Source organism: Thunnus thynnus, chromosome 24 (assembly GCF_963924715.1).
Source record: "Thunnus thynnus chromosome 24, fThuThy2.1, whole genome shotgun sequence".
In the NCBI taxonomy this organism is placed as follows: domain Eukaryota; kingdom Metazoa; phylum Chordata; class Actinopteri; order Scombriformes; family Scombridae; genus Thunnus; species Thunnus thynnus.
In genome coordinates this window covers 12,333,950-12,353,910 of record NC_089540.1, presented here as the reverse complement: position 1 = coordinate 12,353,910, position 19,961 = coordinate 12,333,950, and the positions used below count along the sequence as shown (strand labels likewise).

The 19,961-nt window shown below is 37.1% G+C and overlaps 2 protein-coding genes across 5 annotated transcripts; one reads left to right on the top strand and one right to left on the bottom strand.

Annotated features, from left to right (window-relative positions):
• Positions 1-13: 13 nt before the first annotated feature.
• Positions 14-6,768, bottom strand: zswim2 (zinc finger, SWIM-type containing 2). 4 transcript variants are annotated; one of them, XM_067582729.1, is made up of 11 exons: positions 6,679-6,768; positions 5,306-5,462; positions 5,096-5,172; positions 4,436-4,476; positions 3,882-4,116; positions 3,299-3,550; positions 3,121-3,205; positions 2,656-2,738; positions 2,137-2,305; positions 479-896; positions 14-370 (listed from the first exon to the last, which is right to left on the bottom strand). In XM_067582729.1, the coding sequence occupies exons 2-11, from the start codon at positions 5,453-5,455 to the stop codon at positions 189-191; spliced, it is 1,692 nt and encodes a 563-aa protein (XP_067438830.1). In that variant the 5' UTR covers positions 5,456-5,462; positions 6,679-6,768; the 3' UTR covers positions 14-188. The 4 variants fall into 4 exon arrangements, with proteins under 4 accessions (XP_067438830.1, XP_067438831.1, XP_067438828.1 ...); XM_067582730.1 differs by having other exon boundaries at positions 563-896; XM_067582727.1 differs by having other exon boundaries at positions 14-896.
• Positions 6,769-7,213: 445 nt separating this feature from the next.
• Positions 7,214-19,497, top strand: LOC137176798 (calcitonin gene-related peptide type 1 receptor-like). The gene is made up of 13 exons (XM_067582732.1): positions 7,214-7,397; positions 10,684-10,759; positions 11,609-11,756; positions 11,861-11,971; positions 12,795-12,907; positions 13,026-13,117; positions 13,977-14,103; positions 14,210-14,363; positions 14,465-14,525; positions 14,611-14,677; positions 15,588-15,806; positions 16,036-16,077; positions 17,056-19,497. The coding sequence occupies exons 2-13, from the start codon at positions 10,691-10,693 to the stop codon at positions 17,260-17,262; spliced, it is 1,410 nt and encodes a 469-aa protein (XP_067438833.1). The 5' UTR covers positions 7,214-7,397; positions 10,684-10,690; the 3' UTR covers positions 17,263-19,497.
• Positions 19,498-19,961: the final 464 nt, after the last annotated feature.

Sequence of the window (19,961 nt, the reverse complement as noted above, 5' to 3'; positions counted from 1 at the left end):
AAGTATACTAGTGTATTATGTAGACATTTTATTTTAGCAAAATGACACAAACTTGCACATAAAAACAATATTTCATATATTTCACATCAAGGGTTATACATGTAAACTTACTGATTTCTTACACTATATGAATTTCATCCAAACCTGAAACATTCAACCCATCTAAAAGCAAACATTCAAAAACCATTTTAGCTCTCCGTCCTCCTCTGATGCCATGTGTTTATCAAGACTCCAGTCATTCTTAGCTCTGACGTAGGTCTGTTGTTTGTATCATTTGTGGTTACTGGGCCTCTTGGTTTGGGTTGTAGTCTAGTTCGCCTGGCATTAAAGGCCACTGTAGCTGTGTGGTCTGGCTCTGGACTCCACAAACCTACAAAAAGGTTCACTTGTGGTTTGATTTTTGGCACTGGTGCAAACCTGCTTTTTAATAGTGTCTTTTTTGAGGAACAAGCGCTCAGTCTATCTGAGTCAGACTTACCTTGGTGAAAAGAAGAACTGCTCTCGGGAGAAACACAAATTAAGTTTTTCTGTGATGCTTTTTTTTCTTCCTGTGTTACAGTACCTGTTGTTGTGATGCACAGGTCTTCAAATCTGTCAACCATTTGGTTTTGTGGGATGTTTAAAGGTACCGAAGAGCCTGTCAGCACCTCTAAGTTTAGAGCACCATGTGAGGGAGTGACTTTAGTATTCTTGGCCCGCAGTGCCACTCCTGGGACAAACAGGTCCTTTAAGTTACTTTCTGGTTGTTTGGAACAGTCACTGGAAAAGCAGGAGGCCAGCATAGGGGATGTCTTCCTTTCACTGGTGCTCCAAGTCAGGGGATTATAAATGACATATCCATCCAAGGGGCAGGAGTTCGACTTCCGCAGGATGCCGTCCACACAGTCTGTGTGGAACTAAAGCGTGTGTGAACACGTGAGGGAGAGGGGAGGGTGAGACAGAGGAGGGGACTCTGTAAAGTTTTTTGTGTTACATTTGTTTTAGCCATTATGATTTAATAGAAACAGAGAGTCTCAGCACTCTAGGATCTGCTATACTTGATGTACTTCTTAAAATGTTGATACACAGATACTATGCAGACTATGCAGGAAATTCTAATAAATTTTTGAAATTTGTTAGAACTTCCCTGATTAAAGCCATTTTAGACATTTTAATGTGAACATATTATAATATCTAACTATTCCACATTAAAATGTGTAAAAACAACTAGACCTATGTTATATATTTTGTTGAGTTGTGTATTTACATTATCCCAAATGTTTCCGACAATTTTCAAACCCAGAGAAATCTGTAATTTTAATCAAGGTAGCGGTCCGTTTCATTTAGTCGCCTGTCAATGGTGTCACACTCCCTCTACCAAAGAGTATACACGCACAAGATGATGATCATCTAGTGCGCATGCGTCAGCTTTGTGGTTGTCCACCACAATGGCGTCTACCAAAGAGTATACGCATACAAGATAATATGTCATGTTGTGGTTGTCATAAATTGGCTTTTATTCAGTTTTAAGCCACATTTTTATGATAAAATTTTTAGATCTTGGTCATTTTTAAGTATATCTTCAACCGGATGAAGGAGTTTAGTCATCGGACGTCTGGATCTTAAGTTATCAGGGAAACAAGCTGAGCAAACATTAGCAGCAGCTCAGCTCACAGCCCCTCCTTACATCCTGTGTCCGCCAAACGCTGTCGGAGAAACATTGATTTTTAACGTGAAACTTCTTTATTCAGTGTTTTTACTGGTTTTAATCACAGGTCTGTTTATTTTGGGGAGGAGGAGACGTCTGCGGATAATTCGGCTTCCAATAAAAAACCCCTGAACGATGAACACTGAAGAAATCCTAACCGGGAGAAGCTGGTTGTTTAACAATGAAGACACTACCATGATCTCACGCTACTTCACAACATCATCAAACTCCATCTTTTGTTACTGTTTTGATTTAGAGACCCCTAGCGACAGAAATTACATATTGTGCACTTAAGTACTGAGCTGTGCCCACTTTTTTGAAAATTTAGGATTTTTGGTATACTAACACACAATTTGAAAGAAAATATACTGAACATGAATTTGAGATTGTATGATTTGAAGTACTTTGTATTATACTGACATTAAGATAATGCCAGTGAAAAGTTTTACCTTGTGATGGCAGGGCAGAGTTCGGACTTGCTGGCCCAAGGTAAAACACTGCAGACAAATCCGACACTGCTGTCCCTCATCCAAGAGCCGAGACCCTGATCTCACCCTGATGGTAGGCAGACGACTCAACACATTTTCTGGTAGAGGGTCTGCAGCTATGGGGATGATGCTGAGGACCGAGATGGGAAATATTGAGAAAAAATATTCTATAAATTGTATTATATTATTAGTATAGCAAGAAATTTAGCTGGACTATCCATATGAGTGACTATTTTTAGTTTCCACAATACTATTATAAGCTGCAATTTGGTCACAGGTTTCAGGTATTTTATAGTTTTGTGACTCATCAAATCAGAAGTGAGGACCCAGACACTTTATAGCTGAGGATTATCTGGTCGTAAATGTAACTTCCATACCATCTTGTGATCACCCTCAGGAAACCGTCAGTGTTCAGAGTCAATCTGGCCATCTCCATCTACCAAGTATGAAAAGGATGCTCTTGAGTATTCAATAACTTGCCTGTCATTTGCTGGCTGAGCAGTTGCTCCCTTTGGGTCATCACACACGTCCTCTGTCACAAGCCGCCACTTCTCTCTCCTTTTCTGTTTGGAGTTCAGAGTTAAGATGTGTGTATTTATCTAACAGCGTCTAACAGTGGCTGTTTTACTCTAAGATTATGTTAGAAATGCTTGTTCATTAAAACAATGGCCTTGTTATAGTTTAAACCTGTTGCTTGACAAACGGTTAATAGTCTAAAGTCCTATAGACAGTACTATCATATTGTAATAAATTTAACATATTGTATTTCTTCAATAATACAAAGTACCAAATCCATGTTATAATGTACCTCACACTGTGCTATGATTAACACATTTTATGCAGTTTCATTATGCATTTACAGTATATTACTGCAATGCCAGCTCTCTGTGTGGGGGATTTGCTAATGCGGTACAAGGATAATTCAGCTAAATCCAAATGGCTCACTGTTCGTGAAGCAAACAGATGCTGTGGGTGGCAGCCCTTCTTTGAGCAGTCCTCACACAGATAGAAGTAACTGCAGACTGTGCATCTGAAAAGAGGAAGTGAGGAAGAGATCACTTACTTAGTATCACAAAATCTAACTTTAAATCACTTTAAATACACTACACTGCTACTGGCTTACTTGAAACATTTGCCAGTGACGGGGAAGACCCGGCAGCTGTGACAAAGAACTCCCAGGTGTCTGTCTGGCTTCTCTCTCTCAACAGCAGTGCAGAGCTTGGCTGCATTTTTCACCTGCTCCTGCAGCAACTTCAAAGAGCTGAAGTCCTCCCTGCACAAGGGGCACCTCACCGTCTCTTCTCTGTCTGAGAGCTGCTGGTGATCCGCCCACACCTTCATGCAAGAAATGTGGACATTATTGCCACAACCGAACCTGGCAGAGAAAAGGAAAGCAACAGAATCAGCCTGCAAATAAAGCTTTTCTACATCATTTATTTGTATTTAAATAACATGTCCTCTTCCTCTGTGAGAAATGGAACCTATTTTTATTACATCCGGAAATCTGTGTGGGTGGTTTCCACCAAACATGCTGTATGTCAACAGCTGGATGTGCTGTAGTGGGACTGATAATGCTGAGAAGGGTCATGTTCTGGCCAGTGGTGCAACAAAAGTTGACTAGAACATGTTACATCATCCTGAAACATGACTGCACTGAAACAATAACAGCTTGACAAACCCCAGCCCGACCGCAGCCGCCAACACACCTGCAGTAAGACACAGGCTGTTTCTTCTCCAACAGCTCCTCTTGACAGATAGGACACACATCCTGGGCTTGGATCACTTTCCGGCAGACACTTCCAGCCTCCTGGCCCGTGACTGGTTGGCTCGGGGTCCCAGAAGCAGCGGAGGAATCATTTTCCGTCTGGTGGGCTCTTGTTTGGTGTAAACCATGGAGCACCTCCAAGATCTGTCTCTCCACAAGTCCATGCTGAAAGGAATCTAGTACAAAGTTATTTTTAACATTGTATGTCAGCAAACATGCACGTATAAAGGGTGGGTCCATTACTTCTTTGTTTACCCTGAAACCGTCAGTCAGAGTCTATAAAGTAGCTGTAAGGTGGTACAAGTACAGGGGAATTGTCTGGAGCTACATGTTAGGTGTAATGGAGGTTTTAATGACCATTCAATTTCTCTCAGAAATACTTGCAATTTTATCAAATACTATACTTTTCAATGTGTCACAAACTAATCAAATCATGTCTTCAAGAATCAATATAAAACTGAACCTTAAATAAAGGAAATTATCCAAACAACTTACATTCATGCTCTCTGGGTAGTCTGAATTTCCGCAGTAAAATCCTGTAATGATAAAGATTAGAGGTTCATTCCAGAGGTAGTAGTGCTCATTTATAAGTATATATCACTTATATATAAATATAAATTAGCATAAATTGTGTCATCTGTAGATCAGGATATTGTTATAATTTGTTTAAATATATTTTTGTTGTGTAATCAAAACTGAAAACATTTTCTTTTACTTTAATAAAATAAGTCAAACATCTAAAATTAATCATGTGTTGTCTTAACAACACAGCCATGCCAGAATTTTGCCTGAGTAAGATATAGCAAAAACAGAAATAAATTCTATTTAAATCAGTCAATATCTGGTCAAACAAGTAAACAACACTGACAATCCAACTTTCATTATTTGACGGTTTCATGCTTTGTGCTACAGACATAATTTGGTCAGTGTCCAAAAAGTACCGAGACTCGATACTCAGTCCCAGTTATGAGGTCCTGCAAAAAGACTTTAAAAATTAATTACCCTTCCATGGTTTTCTATCTTATGGATACATAAAATAACATTGTTCCTCTCATAATGCTGCACATACTGTACTTAAGAATAAGAAAGGGAACTTTGTAAATCATTTGCTAAAATTTCTTTACTATATTATATTAGTTTGTGTGTCATTGATACCAGCAGATGTGTTTGCATGGCTCCTGCTCCCTGGAGAACACAGGGCACGTACACGTATGTGGGTCACCCAAGCACACCTGTGAAGAACACCATGTAAGACTGTAAATCACTTCCCACATCCATGATTCTGTTTTTAATGTTGGAGATGCTGAAGAACAGACAGAATTTCGTTGGAAGTTTCATAATATCCTTAAATACTGCAAGAGTCACCTTGAAGTTTCTGGCGTTTCCGTCCTCTCTGAGCAGAAATCCTGTCGGGCCGTAGGATTTAAGGAGAAATATAGTTGTGTTGAGGGCTTGGTCCTGGTGGAAACTCACTGCATCACTGACTGTGTTCCTCCAGACAGTCTTCCTGAACATCCTGTTACTGCAGAATGGAAAACTGTATCAATCACCTAGTGGGTATGTAAAACTAACAAAGCATTTATGAAATGTTTTGTAAAGTTCGGGTCTTGGCTCGTATATACATCGCAATGTTGCTTAAAAACCTCTTGTCTCGCTGATCTGTTTTTCTTTCTCTTAATCAATCAATCAAACTTTATTTGTATAGCACCTTTCATACAGGTTAGTGCAGTTCAAAGTGCTTCACAGATGACTGACAAGCCAATTACAAGACAGAACAAGTGCAGACTGTAAAACCAAAAAAATAAATAAATAAATGAAACAATTTGACACACAAGGAATAAAAATGATGAAGATGTAATAAAATAGAAGCTTAAAAGCTATAATAATAGTAGTAATAGTAAAATAGAGTGAACTAAAAACTAGATTAAAGATATTAAAATAGATTTAAAAGCTATAATAATGATGATAATAATAGAGTGAAATAAAAGCTAGACTGAAAAATATAGATTAAAAGATAGATAGATCAAATACATTAAATGTAAATAAAATCGATGAGGGATAAAAAATATATCTGTAATAATATGAATAATAATAAAATAAGATATCAAATAAAACAAAATACAAATATTCATCGGTCCATAGTGGGAAAAAACCTATTTAAGGAATACAAGGTTTAACTTGATGATTTTCGTCATCAGTGTAATTAATGAAAAGGTAGCCTTTAATATCTTACTAAATTAGTCCATTATGTTTTCTCATGGAGTCGTCAATGTGAAGCTTCACTGACTTTAAGACTTTTCTGGTTAGCAGAGACAAGAACACATCTTCCACTTCATTTTATAACAGCTGAAAACAACGAAAAGGAAGTTTGGTCAGGTTATGTAACAGCTAGCAAAGTACTCTTGACGAGTGGAGAAACTAATTTAATTTTGAACAAAACCTAACATAATAATAATTCAGCTTTCCTAGGGTTATTGGGCTTTTTTATTTCCCCCCCAGCTACGACGCAGCCACGTATTATCCGACTTTAAGACGGCAAAATGACATTGTAGTATGTTGCTAACACGAAATTGCTAGCTTAACGTTAATTAGGCTAACGTTAACGTTACGAACACCTGTCCGTAAAAAACAGCGTATTGATATCTCTGCGGTTAACGTAGCAGCCAACTTTAACTTATTCAGCTTATTATAACTTGACATACTACCTTCCGTGGCTCACACATGTCAGAAATACTCACCTGTGTCAAAGCATTCATACCACTCATACTAAAGCTGCAACGCTGTAGCCATGGCAACTGGACAGTTGCCAGGAAGTTAGTGACCTGCAGAGGGCGCCGTTGCTTAGGAACAGAAACCGGAAAGATAGCATTTATTCAATGTTTTTCCAATAAGATCGATCTCCTGGGTCCAGGACTCAACTTGTTGACTTAATATGATTAAATATGTGAGAAACTGTCATGTAAATCAAGGTTGCTGTGACAGTAATGAGTATTCCCCATTTGCAGTGACAGCAATTTATAGTTCTAAAAAGTACCAAAGATAAACAAACAGGACCCAGGCAACTGAAGTTCAACAGCCAGGACATATATCATATATTATTATTTATAGGTCTATATATTACACCTTATATAATTATAATATTTAATGGTTATCAGTTATGTTATAGCTTTGTAATGTAATGTTCACTGCACTGTGGGGATGTCCCTCCATCTGCCTTCACAAAAGGCGAGCACATGATGTCATCCACAGCCCCAATCTGTCTTTATCAGGACAGCTCAGTGTTAACTCTGGCTCTGGTGGGAAACACACACACACACTGAAGGACTACGCTTCAAGAACTCGCAAAACACAGTGTTATATAATTCTTCTCTTTCTGCAAGAGGCAAACTGAAGGATTACTCTTCAAGAATACACAACTATAGTGTTATATCAAGTGTTTTTTTTTACTCCTGCTAAGGTAAGTTCTTTTACTCATGTTTTAACCGCGTAGACAGTGATTATTATTCAGGCTTACAGTACTGAAGACAGGTCGGGTTGAATGTTCAAGTTTGCCACTGAATTGTGTTACATGGCACATGGAAAACAGGGATGCACACATGCATATAAAGGTGTTAAGGGTTAAAGAAACAAAACCATAAACTGAAATATATTTTTGAAGAAAAGTTAAAACAAGATATCACTTGACTTTGCTGTTGGCAGGCTGAAAAGCAATCAAATCAAGGCGGTCTATATGAAGAAAGCACAAAACATCAGTTTCTTTTCCAATAAATCTACAAATATTACTTAGAAAAGCATAATATTCTTCCAAGGGGCACTGATTTCCTAAATACATACCAGCAACAATGAGCAAATCAATTACAAGTTCCAGTTTTTCAGATTAAAACACTACATTCTTTGTATTTTGCGCTCCGGTGTTGAGATGCTGTGACAAAATCAGTAAATATGCAGCTAAAATGTAGGAAATGCGGCACATTTTTGGCAGCACATTCGCTGATGTCATGAATTACTACAGCAAAAGAATTTTTAGTCGATAAAGTCATGCGGTGAATGTGCTCATGCCACCTGCAATTCTGTCACACCTAACAGCAAAAAGCTGCTCACATGGTGGACATGAAGTGGTGAAATTGGATTTCCTCAGGCCAATGTGTTTCTAATAAAGGATACTTCACATGGAAAAGCGTACAGACCCTCATGTGCTGACACAGATGGCCCACACAATAAGGGAGTAACTTCACTTTGAGTTATTAAGTGTCTTTTTAGACCATTAGAAAGGTATATGGTGTGTCCTCGGAGATGGTATGAATCATCCAAACTGTCAAATACTTCCCGAATTAGCAGTTGAAGGCATGAAATGAACACCAGCAAGGTTGAATTTGGGGAAAGTGTCAATTGCATCTCATAGCAGAACAGAACAGACTTTATCAAGGATAGAAGAAGACAAAATGCTTGAACAGAAATTATTTTAAATAAATGGTGGTTATTTTAAAATGCCGCCTGTATGATGTGGACGCGGCTTTAAAACACCTCAGACTAACAGTAATAATCAGAGCAGTTTTTTTTTTTAATGCTTTCCATGATGTTTTCACATTTACAACAAGTTATTGTGCAACTTCTTGATCACAAACATATGCATGTAAATATAAATCTAAAGCTTCTTGGGTGATAAAATGTTGGATAGGAAGCCAATAAGATCCTGCTGAGCTCTTACAAAATACTCATAAATGTTTCAGTAACACCTCAAAACGTGTGTAGTGTATCTCTGGGCTTGTTACGAGATTCCCTTTTGTAAAAAAAAAAAAAAAAAAAAAACAACCCTCCTTTTATCAGATGTCTTTTCCTTCGTTTGAGGGATCAATATGGAACTCCTTACCCACAGAACTGCACACAACTCAACATGGATGATGAAAGGGATCTTTTTTTAATCAAACTGTTTTTAAAGAGGGATCAGTCATGCAACAAAAATATTGGTCACGTTTTTTGAGGTATTTTATTCTTCCAGTGTTTGTGTTGTTTTGGATGTTTCTCCTTGTTGAAATATGTGCATGTGTATGTGTATAAAGGCCTATATGCATATAGGGACGGGTGCAGTGCTATGTGGCTACTTATCCATAAAAAAACATGAAATAAATATGATATTTTAATAAGCAAACAGTGGTACTACTCTTAAGAGATCATTATCATTTCAAAACATATAAAATAGCCAGTTTGTTACCATTTTTAACCTTACCATACATATGTTTTCACTTTAAACATATGATATTGTCATGTTGTTGTATTGATTGTTTTGTAACTTCTTTTCCAAAAGTTTTTGAAATTAAACTCTCCATTCACCTTATCTACAAGGCTTTTAATAACAAGGCATGCTATCAAGGGTGTAAATCATCACTAAGGGCTCAATAATGTCATAATCAAAGTGTAGATCTTGATTTCAAACACAGTGCGGCAGCTAAATGTGACAAAGAGTGACTGGGACAGGAAAATACCAAACATAGTTTATACCGCACCCATACTGCTACTGCCTTTATTAATTTAACTACCATTGCAGAAACTGTTGTGATTTCCACTGCTTTTGCTGCTATAACTGTCACGCCTCAAGCAGGACACAGTCTGTCTGTTATGACTGGAGAAAATTGGAAATAAATCCTTATCTGCCAGTCTGGAAAAGCATTCATAGCAAAACAATTTCTGTTTTTGCTAATCTACTCTGGCTAGATGATCATTACAAGTCGATTCCCTGAATTCATTTGGGAAGGTGTAGCTCACAGTTTCATATATTTCATGACATTTATATCACGTTGATATAACTATGTTCCCTGTGTCGACATGGCTTAAGTTTGTGGTGAGCATATGAAAGCATTTTAATACTGTATTCAAAGGTTTTTGCTGCACAAGCCCTCACTGAATTTACCGTATTGACATTCTTTTGGCTACACCTTGGTTAAACTTGCTCAACATGCATAATAAGCATGCAGGAAGGAAGCCGTGGGGAACAAAGGAAGCTAAAGGCCATATCTGTAACCTGAATGTCCAAAACGGGGAGACCTGCCATTGCAGATTAAAAACATGGGTTTGGAGGCATAGTTTTATTGTCAGCTTTGTTTATATGACTTGTGATGGGGGCAAAGGTAAGGAGACTGGACATTATTTTTGAATAATTGTGAATTGTGTTTTAAAGTAAAACTGAGTAACATTGTTTTGTTTGAGTTATGCAAGTCAAACAGAAAAATTGTACATAAACTTCAATCTTAGGCCGCAAAAAGAATAAAATATGAAGGTTTCTGAATCCAAAACAACAAATTCCTACTTAACAAAAGAAAAATCATAATGATAATGTATTAAATTAACCAGAATCATTACTATATATGTGTGACATGTGAACAAGAGGCTGTCAAGTTGACCGAGCTTTAATCCGTCTCCTGTCAACACATCGGGTGTTGGATCATGTTAGCAGCTGCTACAAGAAGGAAGCATTTTTCTTATCGAACTCTGGGGGAAAACTATTTGGGATGGTGCTGAAATTTTTACCTGTTCCTCCAAATCGCATAAAAATAACTTCCAATGACACATAAAAATAACATCCAATGTAACGGCAATGGACTTATTGCACAGTATCCTCAGTGTATCCTCAGTGTATGGTCTCACATACAAGTCATCAATATGTGTCTCCTTTGTGTGTGTTTTCCTGTACAGAAGCAGATAAAAAAAGTATTAATATGAAATTCCCATTGTTGTTTTTTCCCCAGAATATCCATGGTGATCAAAGCACGGATGGATCTGAATGGTATCATGTTTCTCCTGGTGCTGTGCTCCCTCAACAAGGTAGCTGTCTGAAATTTGCAGTTGTATCACATGATTGAAGAAAAGAAGCAGTTTTTTCATGTTTTAATAACATCATTCAACAGTTTTGTTAGAACAGTAATTGCACAAATGTTCCTAACTGACAGCGATTAGCATAAAATTCATGGCTAAAATATAAAAAAGATTAAATCTGTTCCTACAGCATGTTCAGCTGTAGGATTCTCTAGTATTTATAATGACTTCCCATGTTGTCAACCAAAGCTACTTATGATATTTATTTACTTAGTTTGATTAGGTTTTGTACTTGTTGTAGTTGTAACATTTGATCTAATACGACTAAATCTGTTTATAATCTTCTAAAAAAATCTCTCTTACCAAAACAAAAACCCTCAAGTATTCAGCTTCTTAAAAGTGTCACATTCTGACATTTTAAACTCTTCATTTAATTGGCTGAATCCTCCTGATACAGTCCTTAAAGGGGCATTCCAGAAATAGTCTCCCACGCTTAAAGATAACAGGACTTGAAAAAAGAATGATCAAACTCAATGCAGCGGAGCCTGAAATATCCTGACTAAAGGTCAAACTGCATAAATCCTGTATACTACACTTCCCATAATGCAATGTGATAGTGCCTTGAGTCATATTCACAGATTTGACAAAGCTTCTCAAGAGCCACAGAAGACATTAAGACATTATTCTATTCCCCATGACTAGTAAATGGACTGTGAAATGTATATTTGGTGGAAAAATGTATTAAGATATCTGTATCATGTGATTTATCCACTTCAATTCTATTTTTTAAGAACTTGCTTGACAGATGTATATTTGTGTGTCTGTGTGTGTTTACATGCTGTATTCCAATCATCTCAGCTGCTTGTGGCGGCAAACCCTGAAGACAATTACGAGCATCTGAACCATCGCGGTGAACATCGGTCGACACGGAACCAAATTGCCACGGCCCAGTACGAATGTTTCCAGCGGATGATGAAAGAATCACACCGCAAAACAAAAACAATAGGTGAGAATATCGTCTCACTAAGCTTGTGAAAGCATTCTGATGTTACTCCTTGTGTTTTCTACTGGATACCAACATATTGTGTGTGTGTGTGATTTCATTTGCAGGGCCAGTGTGCAACACCACGTGGGATGGGTGGCTGTGCTGGGATGAAACTGAGGCTGGCCTCACAACAGAGCAGAGCTGTCCAGACTACTATGACGATTTTGATCCTAATGGTACATTTTTCCAACTCGTGTGATTTCTGGCAGCGCAGTAACACTAAATTAACCTTTACATAACCTATTTTAGTGTAATGTTGAGTTTAAATTGTGTAATTGGTAAGAAGTTTAGACATTTACAAATGGTCATATCATTTTTATTATTATCGGTTATCATAAAGATAACTTCTGGTCTGCAGATGATTTTTAAACGAAACATATTCAGCTAGTTTTTAGATAACAGTTTTAAAAATGTTAAAAAAAAATAATTTTACACTTAAGAAATACAAACATTTTGGGAAATACCCTTTCTTTTTGAGAGTTACATGAGACGATCTATACCACTCTTAGGTGTGTTACATATGGAGCTAGAATTTGGATGTGGTTAGCCTAGCTTAGCATTGAACTGGGAACAGGTGTTAGCCTGGTTCTCTCCAAAGTTCAAATACTGCATCTTGTTTGTTTCATCTGCACACAAACAAATGTAAAAATAATGTAAATGTAAAAACAGAAATGTAAGTGTGTGATTTTAAGGAGGATTACATGTTTTAGCGCTTTGGAGAGAGCCAAGCTAGCTCTTTTCCTCTGCTTCCAGGGTTTATGCTAAGCTAGGTTAATTACCTCCTGGTTCAGAACATGAGAACGATATACATCTTCTAATTACTGAAAAATAATTCTCAGAATCAAAGTGAATAAGAATGTTGAATTAAATAAATGCCATTTAGATCAGTGGGGTATGTTGGTTGTGTTTTGCTCAACTGTAAAATCTCACATATGATTGATTGATGATGTGATGTTTTGCTTTCTTTTCTTTCCACTAATTTAAAATGTGTTGTGACAGCGGTGGCATCCAAAGTCTGCACAGAGACAGGTGAGTGGGGGCGCCATCCGGAGAGCAACAGGACGTGGACGAACTTCACAAACTGCATAGCCAACACTACACATCACGGGAAGGTAAGAAGGAATAAAAAAATATTATAAAATAAAGAAAGGAAGACATGGAAACTATAGCAGCTTTGTTGTCTTCAGACTTGCACTGAGGAATGTTAAGTATTGTGTATTTTTTTTACAGACGGCAATGACTCATTTCTACTTGGTTATGATCGGTCATGGACTGTCACTGGTGTCATTGCTCATTTCACTGGGAATATTCTTCCATTTTAAGTAAGTGTGTGCTATAAATACATGAATGTGCTACTATAGCTTTCTATGTTTTACTAAATCTGGTGTTTTTGATGTCATATATGAAATACATTACGTATTGTATAAAATTACTTTAGAAAGGGTTTATAAATTGTAATATCATGATACTAATCAGCCATTGAGGACAACTTTGAGATTGCCAAATTGTATGTTCAACTGACAGGAGACAAGACTTAAACATCAGAAAACATAATAATTTAAACACCAGACTTAAAGTGCTCCTGACATCCAGACTAACAGTCATTTATTAACATGACTTCACACATGATGATTTATAAGAAAATGAGAAATCTATACGACTCTTGATGAATGATTTCTCCACATTTATAACATCAGACTGGAAGATGGTTTATTAGCAAGTGAGCACATCATTTAAAAATGAGTCATGAGTTTCTCACTTTATAATGAAATCATTCTGATCCCTGCTTTTATAAATATTATAATTAATACATGGTTCTTGCACTACAATAATCCATAAAGTCAAATGTAATGAGTAAAATTAATAGATTTTGGTTCCAATGACAAGCAGGGCTCTTGCAAATGGCTTTTTATTTATCTATAAAGTATTAATAAAGGATTTATTAACACTAATTAATCCATTATTTACACCATTATCAACCCCTGAGTTACTGTATACTTTATAAAAGTTTTTTTTCAAGGTGTTGCCTTATTTCTGGCACAAATTCATTTTCAAAAGGCAATTGTACTTTTAAGCTGTTGTAATTAAGCCAAATCTATGGCTCACTTACAAAACATTATCGTGTCTAGCTGAAAGAATGTCTGAAAAAATATGTGTCTAATGTTTTTCTCCTCTTCTTAGGAGTCTGAGCTGCCAAAGGATAACGCTCCACAAAAACCTCTTCCTCTCATTTGTTCTTAATTCAGTCATTACTGTTGTCTGGCTGACAACAGTGGTGAAGAAACAGGGACACACTTATAACGACTCTGTGAGTCACTTTTAAAAAATGTTGATGTTTTTTTTCCCACATGAAATATGATTGGGATTTTAGTTCTCATAAAAACAAAGACTCATGCTGGGTTTTTTCCTTCTAGGCAAGCTGTAAGCTGCTCATGTTCATCCACCTGTATCTGCTGAGCTGCAACTACTTCTGGATGCTTTGCGAAGGCATCTACCTGCACACTCTGATTGTTGTGGCGGTGTTTGCAGAAAAACAGCATCTCATGTGGTATTATCTGCTGGGATGGGGTAAGTGAGGAATTAAATAAATATTTTTTACCTTACTGCATTTGTCTGTCTTAAACACAAATGTCATAAATGTGCCAATTTGGTATTTTTGGTGTGTACAGGTTTTCCTCTCGTGCCAGCAGTGATACATTCAATAGCACGCCACTGCTACTACAACGACAAGTGAGCCTTTTTGAACATTAACATTTACATTTTACAGATATCTTTGTACGCCATGAGGCTGATGATCTGATCTATGTTTCCACAGATGTTGGGTCAGCTCAGATACTTCCTTGCTGTACATTATTCATGGCCCAATCTGCGCCGCATTGGTGGTAAGCACTGAACTCCAGAAATGTATACAGGAGCCACATATAACTAGATTTTAAAATGGAGCCTCAAGATTGTGTAATAATTAAATAAAAACCACTGATCATGTCGTCAAAGTAACCCATTTTCCATTGTTTTGGATTTATACTGCAGCTCATTGGCTATAAAACAAAAAGTATGAGGTTTAACGCTGACATTCAGTTTTAATTTGAGGGTGTTAACATCCACACCAAATTAAAAAATGTAAGATTTATTGCCGTTTTTATTCATAGTGTCCAAATTTTCGGGAACAGAAAGTGTTTAAAATAAATCCAATTCCTGTTTGCAGACGCTTGTCTCTGCTTGTACTGCAGTTAACTTCACTTCTTGCTTGTTTTATTAAGGTTTTTGGGGGTTTTTTGTTGACATTGTGGTCATCATGAAAGTGAAACACATTATCAATTAAATTGAGGTCATGCGACTGTGTTGACCAGCCAAGAACATTCCTCTGATTCAGGACAGAGCCAAAACAATGGAAGTACTCACATATTTTTGTAGTTTTCTTACTTAAAGTAAACTTTTAAATGAACTTCGTATGTGATACCAATGAGCCCTTGAAAGCTATTGAATCTTGCTGGATTTTTTTTTAAATTTAGCTGTAGTTGACATGTAATTTTATTTGTTTTTTAATCATTTGGTCCTTTCTTAATGTGGTTACATGGTTTCAGTAGTCTGATAACTACACTAAATGCTGAACTGCTGAATAAATGTGGAGATGTGAGCCATGATTCAGAGTTGAGGAACCAGATTATGAGGTTTAAAAAGAAAGCAAACGAACATATTTCACTCACTTTGACCTGACGAGGATCCGACTTGGATCTAAACGTTGTCAGTTGGGAATAAATGTTGTGGCTGGCTTGGATTTTATGATTTCAGGTGAACCTTTTCTTCCTGTTGAACATCGTGCGGGTTCTCATCACCAAGCTGAGAGTGACGCATCAGGCCGAGTCCAGCCTCTACATGCGGGCTGTGAGAGCCACCCTCATCCTCATCCCTCTGCTGGGTATTCAGTTTGTCCTGCTACCCTACAAGCCCGAAGACCACTGGGTGTTTGAGATCTATCTGTATGTCATGGAAATCCTCATGCACTACCAGGTGAGTACGACAACACTTAGTTCATAACTGCCCAATGACAATATCCTCAATTATTGTGCAGCAGTGGTTTAAAATTACAAATATTTTGAGCATAAGGGCATGAATATTGGCCAGTGTGAACTTCTAGCAGGCCCTGGTGCAGCTGTTTGAGCTTAAAGGATTTCCCATCTTGTGTATTTTCATGAACTCATTCAAAAAACTTTTTTCTTTTCTTTTTTTTTACATGCAGGGTCTCTTAGTTTCTACAATATTCTGCTTCTTCAATGGGGAGGTAAGTGATGCTTGATTTATCTTCTTATTGCTGATGATGTTTCATTATTTGAAAAAGGTGAAATTTTAAAGTTTCTGCTTTTATCACATGTTCCTACAAGTACTGTGTTCCGCTTTCATTCTAACTCTCTCAGTTTTTTTGACCCTTAACTTCTTTTTGGTCAAGTAATTTTGTATTTAGGAAAATTATTCCTGGTATAGTAGAAAAAATAGCCCTACGTCAAATTTTAGAGCAGCTGTTCAGCCACAGTTCTTGAGCTCTCATTCACATTTTTTGGCATTCAGCTGTCACTTTTACCCGGAGCAACTTGGAAGTTCACATTCAAGTTCTTCATGGGAAAAAAAATGGAGACCCAAATCCAGTCCATACCCTGGTCTTTAAGACTCCACAACTGAACTAGACTGCTATCACCAAATTTGACACCTGAAGTCGAAACAAGACCAAAAGCTTTATTTTTACTTCATTTAATTCATTACGGACCGCAAAGACACTGTTTACCTATTTTACTTGCAACACATTGATGATAGTGCACAGTCAGAGAGAAAGAAGACAGAAATTTCTCGATAAATTTGTTTTGAAAATAACCAAACATGATCCCTACCAAAGCTCAAAGCTTTGAACAAGAGGATTCATCCCAACAATGTGTCAAGTCAGGTATCAAGACTCTACTTTACACAGGTATTAACAGCCACCATTGCATTAAGGAACATATTAAGTAGTGTTTGCTTTAGCTGCTTTCATATAACTACACGTGTACACTAGTTATTGAAGAACAATACATTCCTGGTTGCATCGAAAGACTTTATTTTCAGATTTATAGTTTCTGTATTGCATGATAAACTTTAGCTGTTGTACCTGAGGTGAGGTATCAGATTTACTGGCTGTAGTTCTTTTTTCTAGCTGTTTAGCTAAGTTAAACTGTTTGGCCTACTATTGGCCTACACCCTTCTTACGTCCTCTTTGCGTCTCCTCTTGCAGGTTCAAAGCGTTCTGCGAAGACACTGGAACCAGCAACGGATGCAGTTTGCCGGCACTTTCGCCAATGCCGACTTCTTCCGCTCAGCCTCCTACGTGGCGTCGTCGCTCACTGAGGTCCACCGCTGCTACAGCATCGAAAGCCACACCGAGCACATGAACGGCAAGAGCTACCCGGACATCTTCAGATCGGATAGCCCTTTTGTGTGAAGGTGGTGCTTGATTTTTTGGCATTTGAGGCTTGGCGCTTATTGATTCTTCAAGATGAAGTTTCAACATCATCTTTCACCATCTTTATACCTCTTTGGAGTTCATTTTTTTAGATCTTTCAACACAAAAAACTCTATTTTTCTACTTTTTTTCTCATGAATATTGCCAAAAAGGAAGACCAAAGACAGTGTTTCTTCATCATTTACTATACACATGAATATTCAGAAAGGCTGCACTCAAGGATCACCCATGAATCAACCAGCCTCACTGTATGGCATTAACAAAAGGAATGAATCCTGTTGCATCGTGTGGATTAAACTTGAAGATAAAAAAGACGCTGTTCTGTTACGATCTTGCAAAGAGAGAAGTCATTATTTTTTAACCAGGCAGCATTTAGAGGATATTGCTTCAGTTTAAAAAATATGTTATTACAGCGTGGGATGTAGTGGAGGGTCAAAGCATGAAAATACTGTTTACTCACCTCTCAGTATCTGAAAGAGCATTTCAGATTGTCTGTCTCACACACTTTTTCAGGGGCCAAAGTGGATATGTGGCCCCATTTGACGCTGCAGACACATTTGCTTGGAGTTAGCCTGATAGGAAGTTCAATACCAAAATGGGAACTGGTCAAAATTCAGACAAAGCCACAGAAAGTGCTCTTTGGCAGTTGGCTTATTACTGCCTAGTTTATTGCTTTCGTTAAGTTAAAAGAACCCATGATTTCTATGGTTAGCAGTGGCTAGCAGCATACAGAACTGGGCATTTAAATGTAAAAAACAAAAAAGCTAAAACAGACAAAGAAACAAATAGCCTGCTTTGCCAAATGTCGTTCCTGCTTTAGCGAATGTGGGCCTCTTGAGGAGAATCTTTTCTATTTATGTATTATTTCCTTTAGCTAAGTTAAACAAATAATGAGGTTCACAATATGATTTTTGTCAGATACATAAGCTTGCATTGTCTGTTAAGCTCACTGTGTTTTGCTTCGTGTCTGATGATTCCAAAATGCTGGAGAGATGATTGTGAGGTAGTCGGGAGGAAATGGGGGATGAGTGAAAAGTGCATACAGTAAGTTTGTACATATATTGGACTGTGTATAAATATGACTTATATCGAGGCACAAAATATGAATTTTAACTTTGTATTTACACCGTTATGAACACATTGTTATATATTACTATTTTTAGATTTTTAAAATCCGCAATCTACAGCTGGTTTCATTAATAGTACAAAAAATAATAATGTCATGCTACATGTCCTTTAAATGAACTTCACACAAATTCAGCAGGAACTGACTTATATTGATTCACTGATCTGAAATATTAGTTGATAATTATTATCTCCAGCACCAGTCATTAGCATCCAGTAATTCTGCAGTATGTGTGAAGATTAAGTGTGTCACCTCCAGTTAGAGATAAGAAGAAACTTTCCTGTCAGGACTCTGATGAATGAAGAGCTGCTGGTTTCAGCCTTCTAAAACAGGAATTACAGGTCAGTCACTTCTTCAGGACTAATATGAACTTAATGGATAACACTTCACTTTAAAGTCCCCCTATTGAGCTTTTATAACCAGTATATAAATAGTTAATGAATGGTTTGTAACAAAATATAATGTAGTTGTAGGGAGATATAAGTGTTTATTAACATAATTGTAACTCTTCTTGCAGGCAACAGATAATTAATGGCAATATACAGTAATAAAACACAGTTGCAATAATATAAAATAAGTTATATTCACTGACAAATACTATACATTAACTTTAAAGTGTTCGAAATTAATATACTGCTTATAGATGCTAATTAGGGGTACTTAAAGTGAATAAAGAAATACACTTGTCCGTTTTCTGTCTGAGATCAAAAGATTGATACCACTCTTATGTAAACTGAAGCTACTGCCAATGGACAGTTAGCTTAATTAGCATAAAACTGGATACAGCTAGTCCAAGTCTAAGCTGGCTGTAGCTTCATGTTAAGCATCTAATTCTTGACAAGAAAGCAAATAAACAAATTTCCTGAAATGTCAAACCGTTCCTTTTAAGACAATTCTCTCTTCAAACACAGATGTGTGTTTTCTCACAGAAGCGTTACAAATGTTTTTCATTTTTGGAGGGTCACTTTAGTCACAGTATGAGTCCCATTTTCATTTTTGTAACATAGTTTTGTCAATAAATCCTCACAATGCTTGTTTATACTGGAGTAATAATGCTGTAAATAAAAACAAGCTGTTTTCAACTGGGATTTGGTACAAAGAGTCCCTGTATTTTTGTCTTTTTTTGGTGTTTTTCTGACTGGTGCAGCTTCCATTTCATTCCCTTCAAAGACAAAAGGAAGAAAATATGTAACAGTATTTCCTCCCCCCCCCCACCACATATTTAAGTAAGGGTGGGATTTCCTTGTCTGACCTTAGAAAATATTTCTCACTGAAATGAATATTGTTTCCAGACAAAGCAGGGTGTGTTACTGTCTGTTCCTTGTCCAAAACGTATATGTGAACAGGTACAATTAGGAAGTCCCAAAGGAAAAACTGCTATATCAATCCTTTCAATGCATCATTTATCAACTTTGAGACAGAGAAGCTGTAAAAGCACTTAACACGACACTTTTTACAACTAGTGATTCATCTCAGTGTCCCAATAAATGTGCACACGAGTGTAGATGAAAAAACAGAACACATGATGATCAAAAGCATGTGTGCAGCGCGC

Excerpts from the sequence above, each read along its gene's own strand:
- zswim2 (XM_067582727.1), bottom strand. The coding sequence starts at position 5,455 with ATGTTCAGGAAGACTGTCTGGAGGAACACAGTCAGTGATGCAGTGAGT. Across the intron at positions 5,173-5,305 it reads GAAACGCCAGAAACTTCAAG|GTGTGCTTGGGTGACCCACA; the intron begins GTGACTCTTGCA and ends TGTTCTTCACAG. Across the intron at positions 2,306-2,655 it reads GCTCAGCCAGCAAATGACAG|CATCATCCCCATAGCTGCAG; the intron begins GCAAGTTATTGA and ends CTCGGTCCTCAG.
- LOC137176798 (XM_067582732.1), top strand. The coding sequence starts at position 10,691 with ATGGTGATCAAAGCACGGATGGATCTGAATGGTATCATGTTTCTCCTG. Across the intron at positions 13,118-13,976 it reads GGAATATTCTTCCATTTTAA|GAGTCTGAGCTGCCAAAGGA; the intron begins GTAAGTGTGTGC and ends TCCTCTTCTTAG. Across the intron at positions 14,526-14,610 it reads CACTGCTACTACAACGACAA|ATGTTGGGTCAGCTCAGATA; the intron begins GTGAGCCTTTTT and ends ATGTTTCCACAG.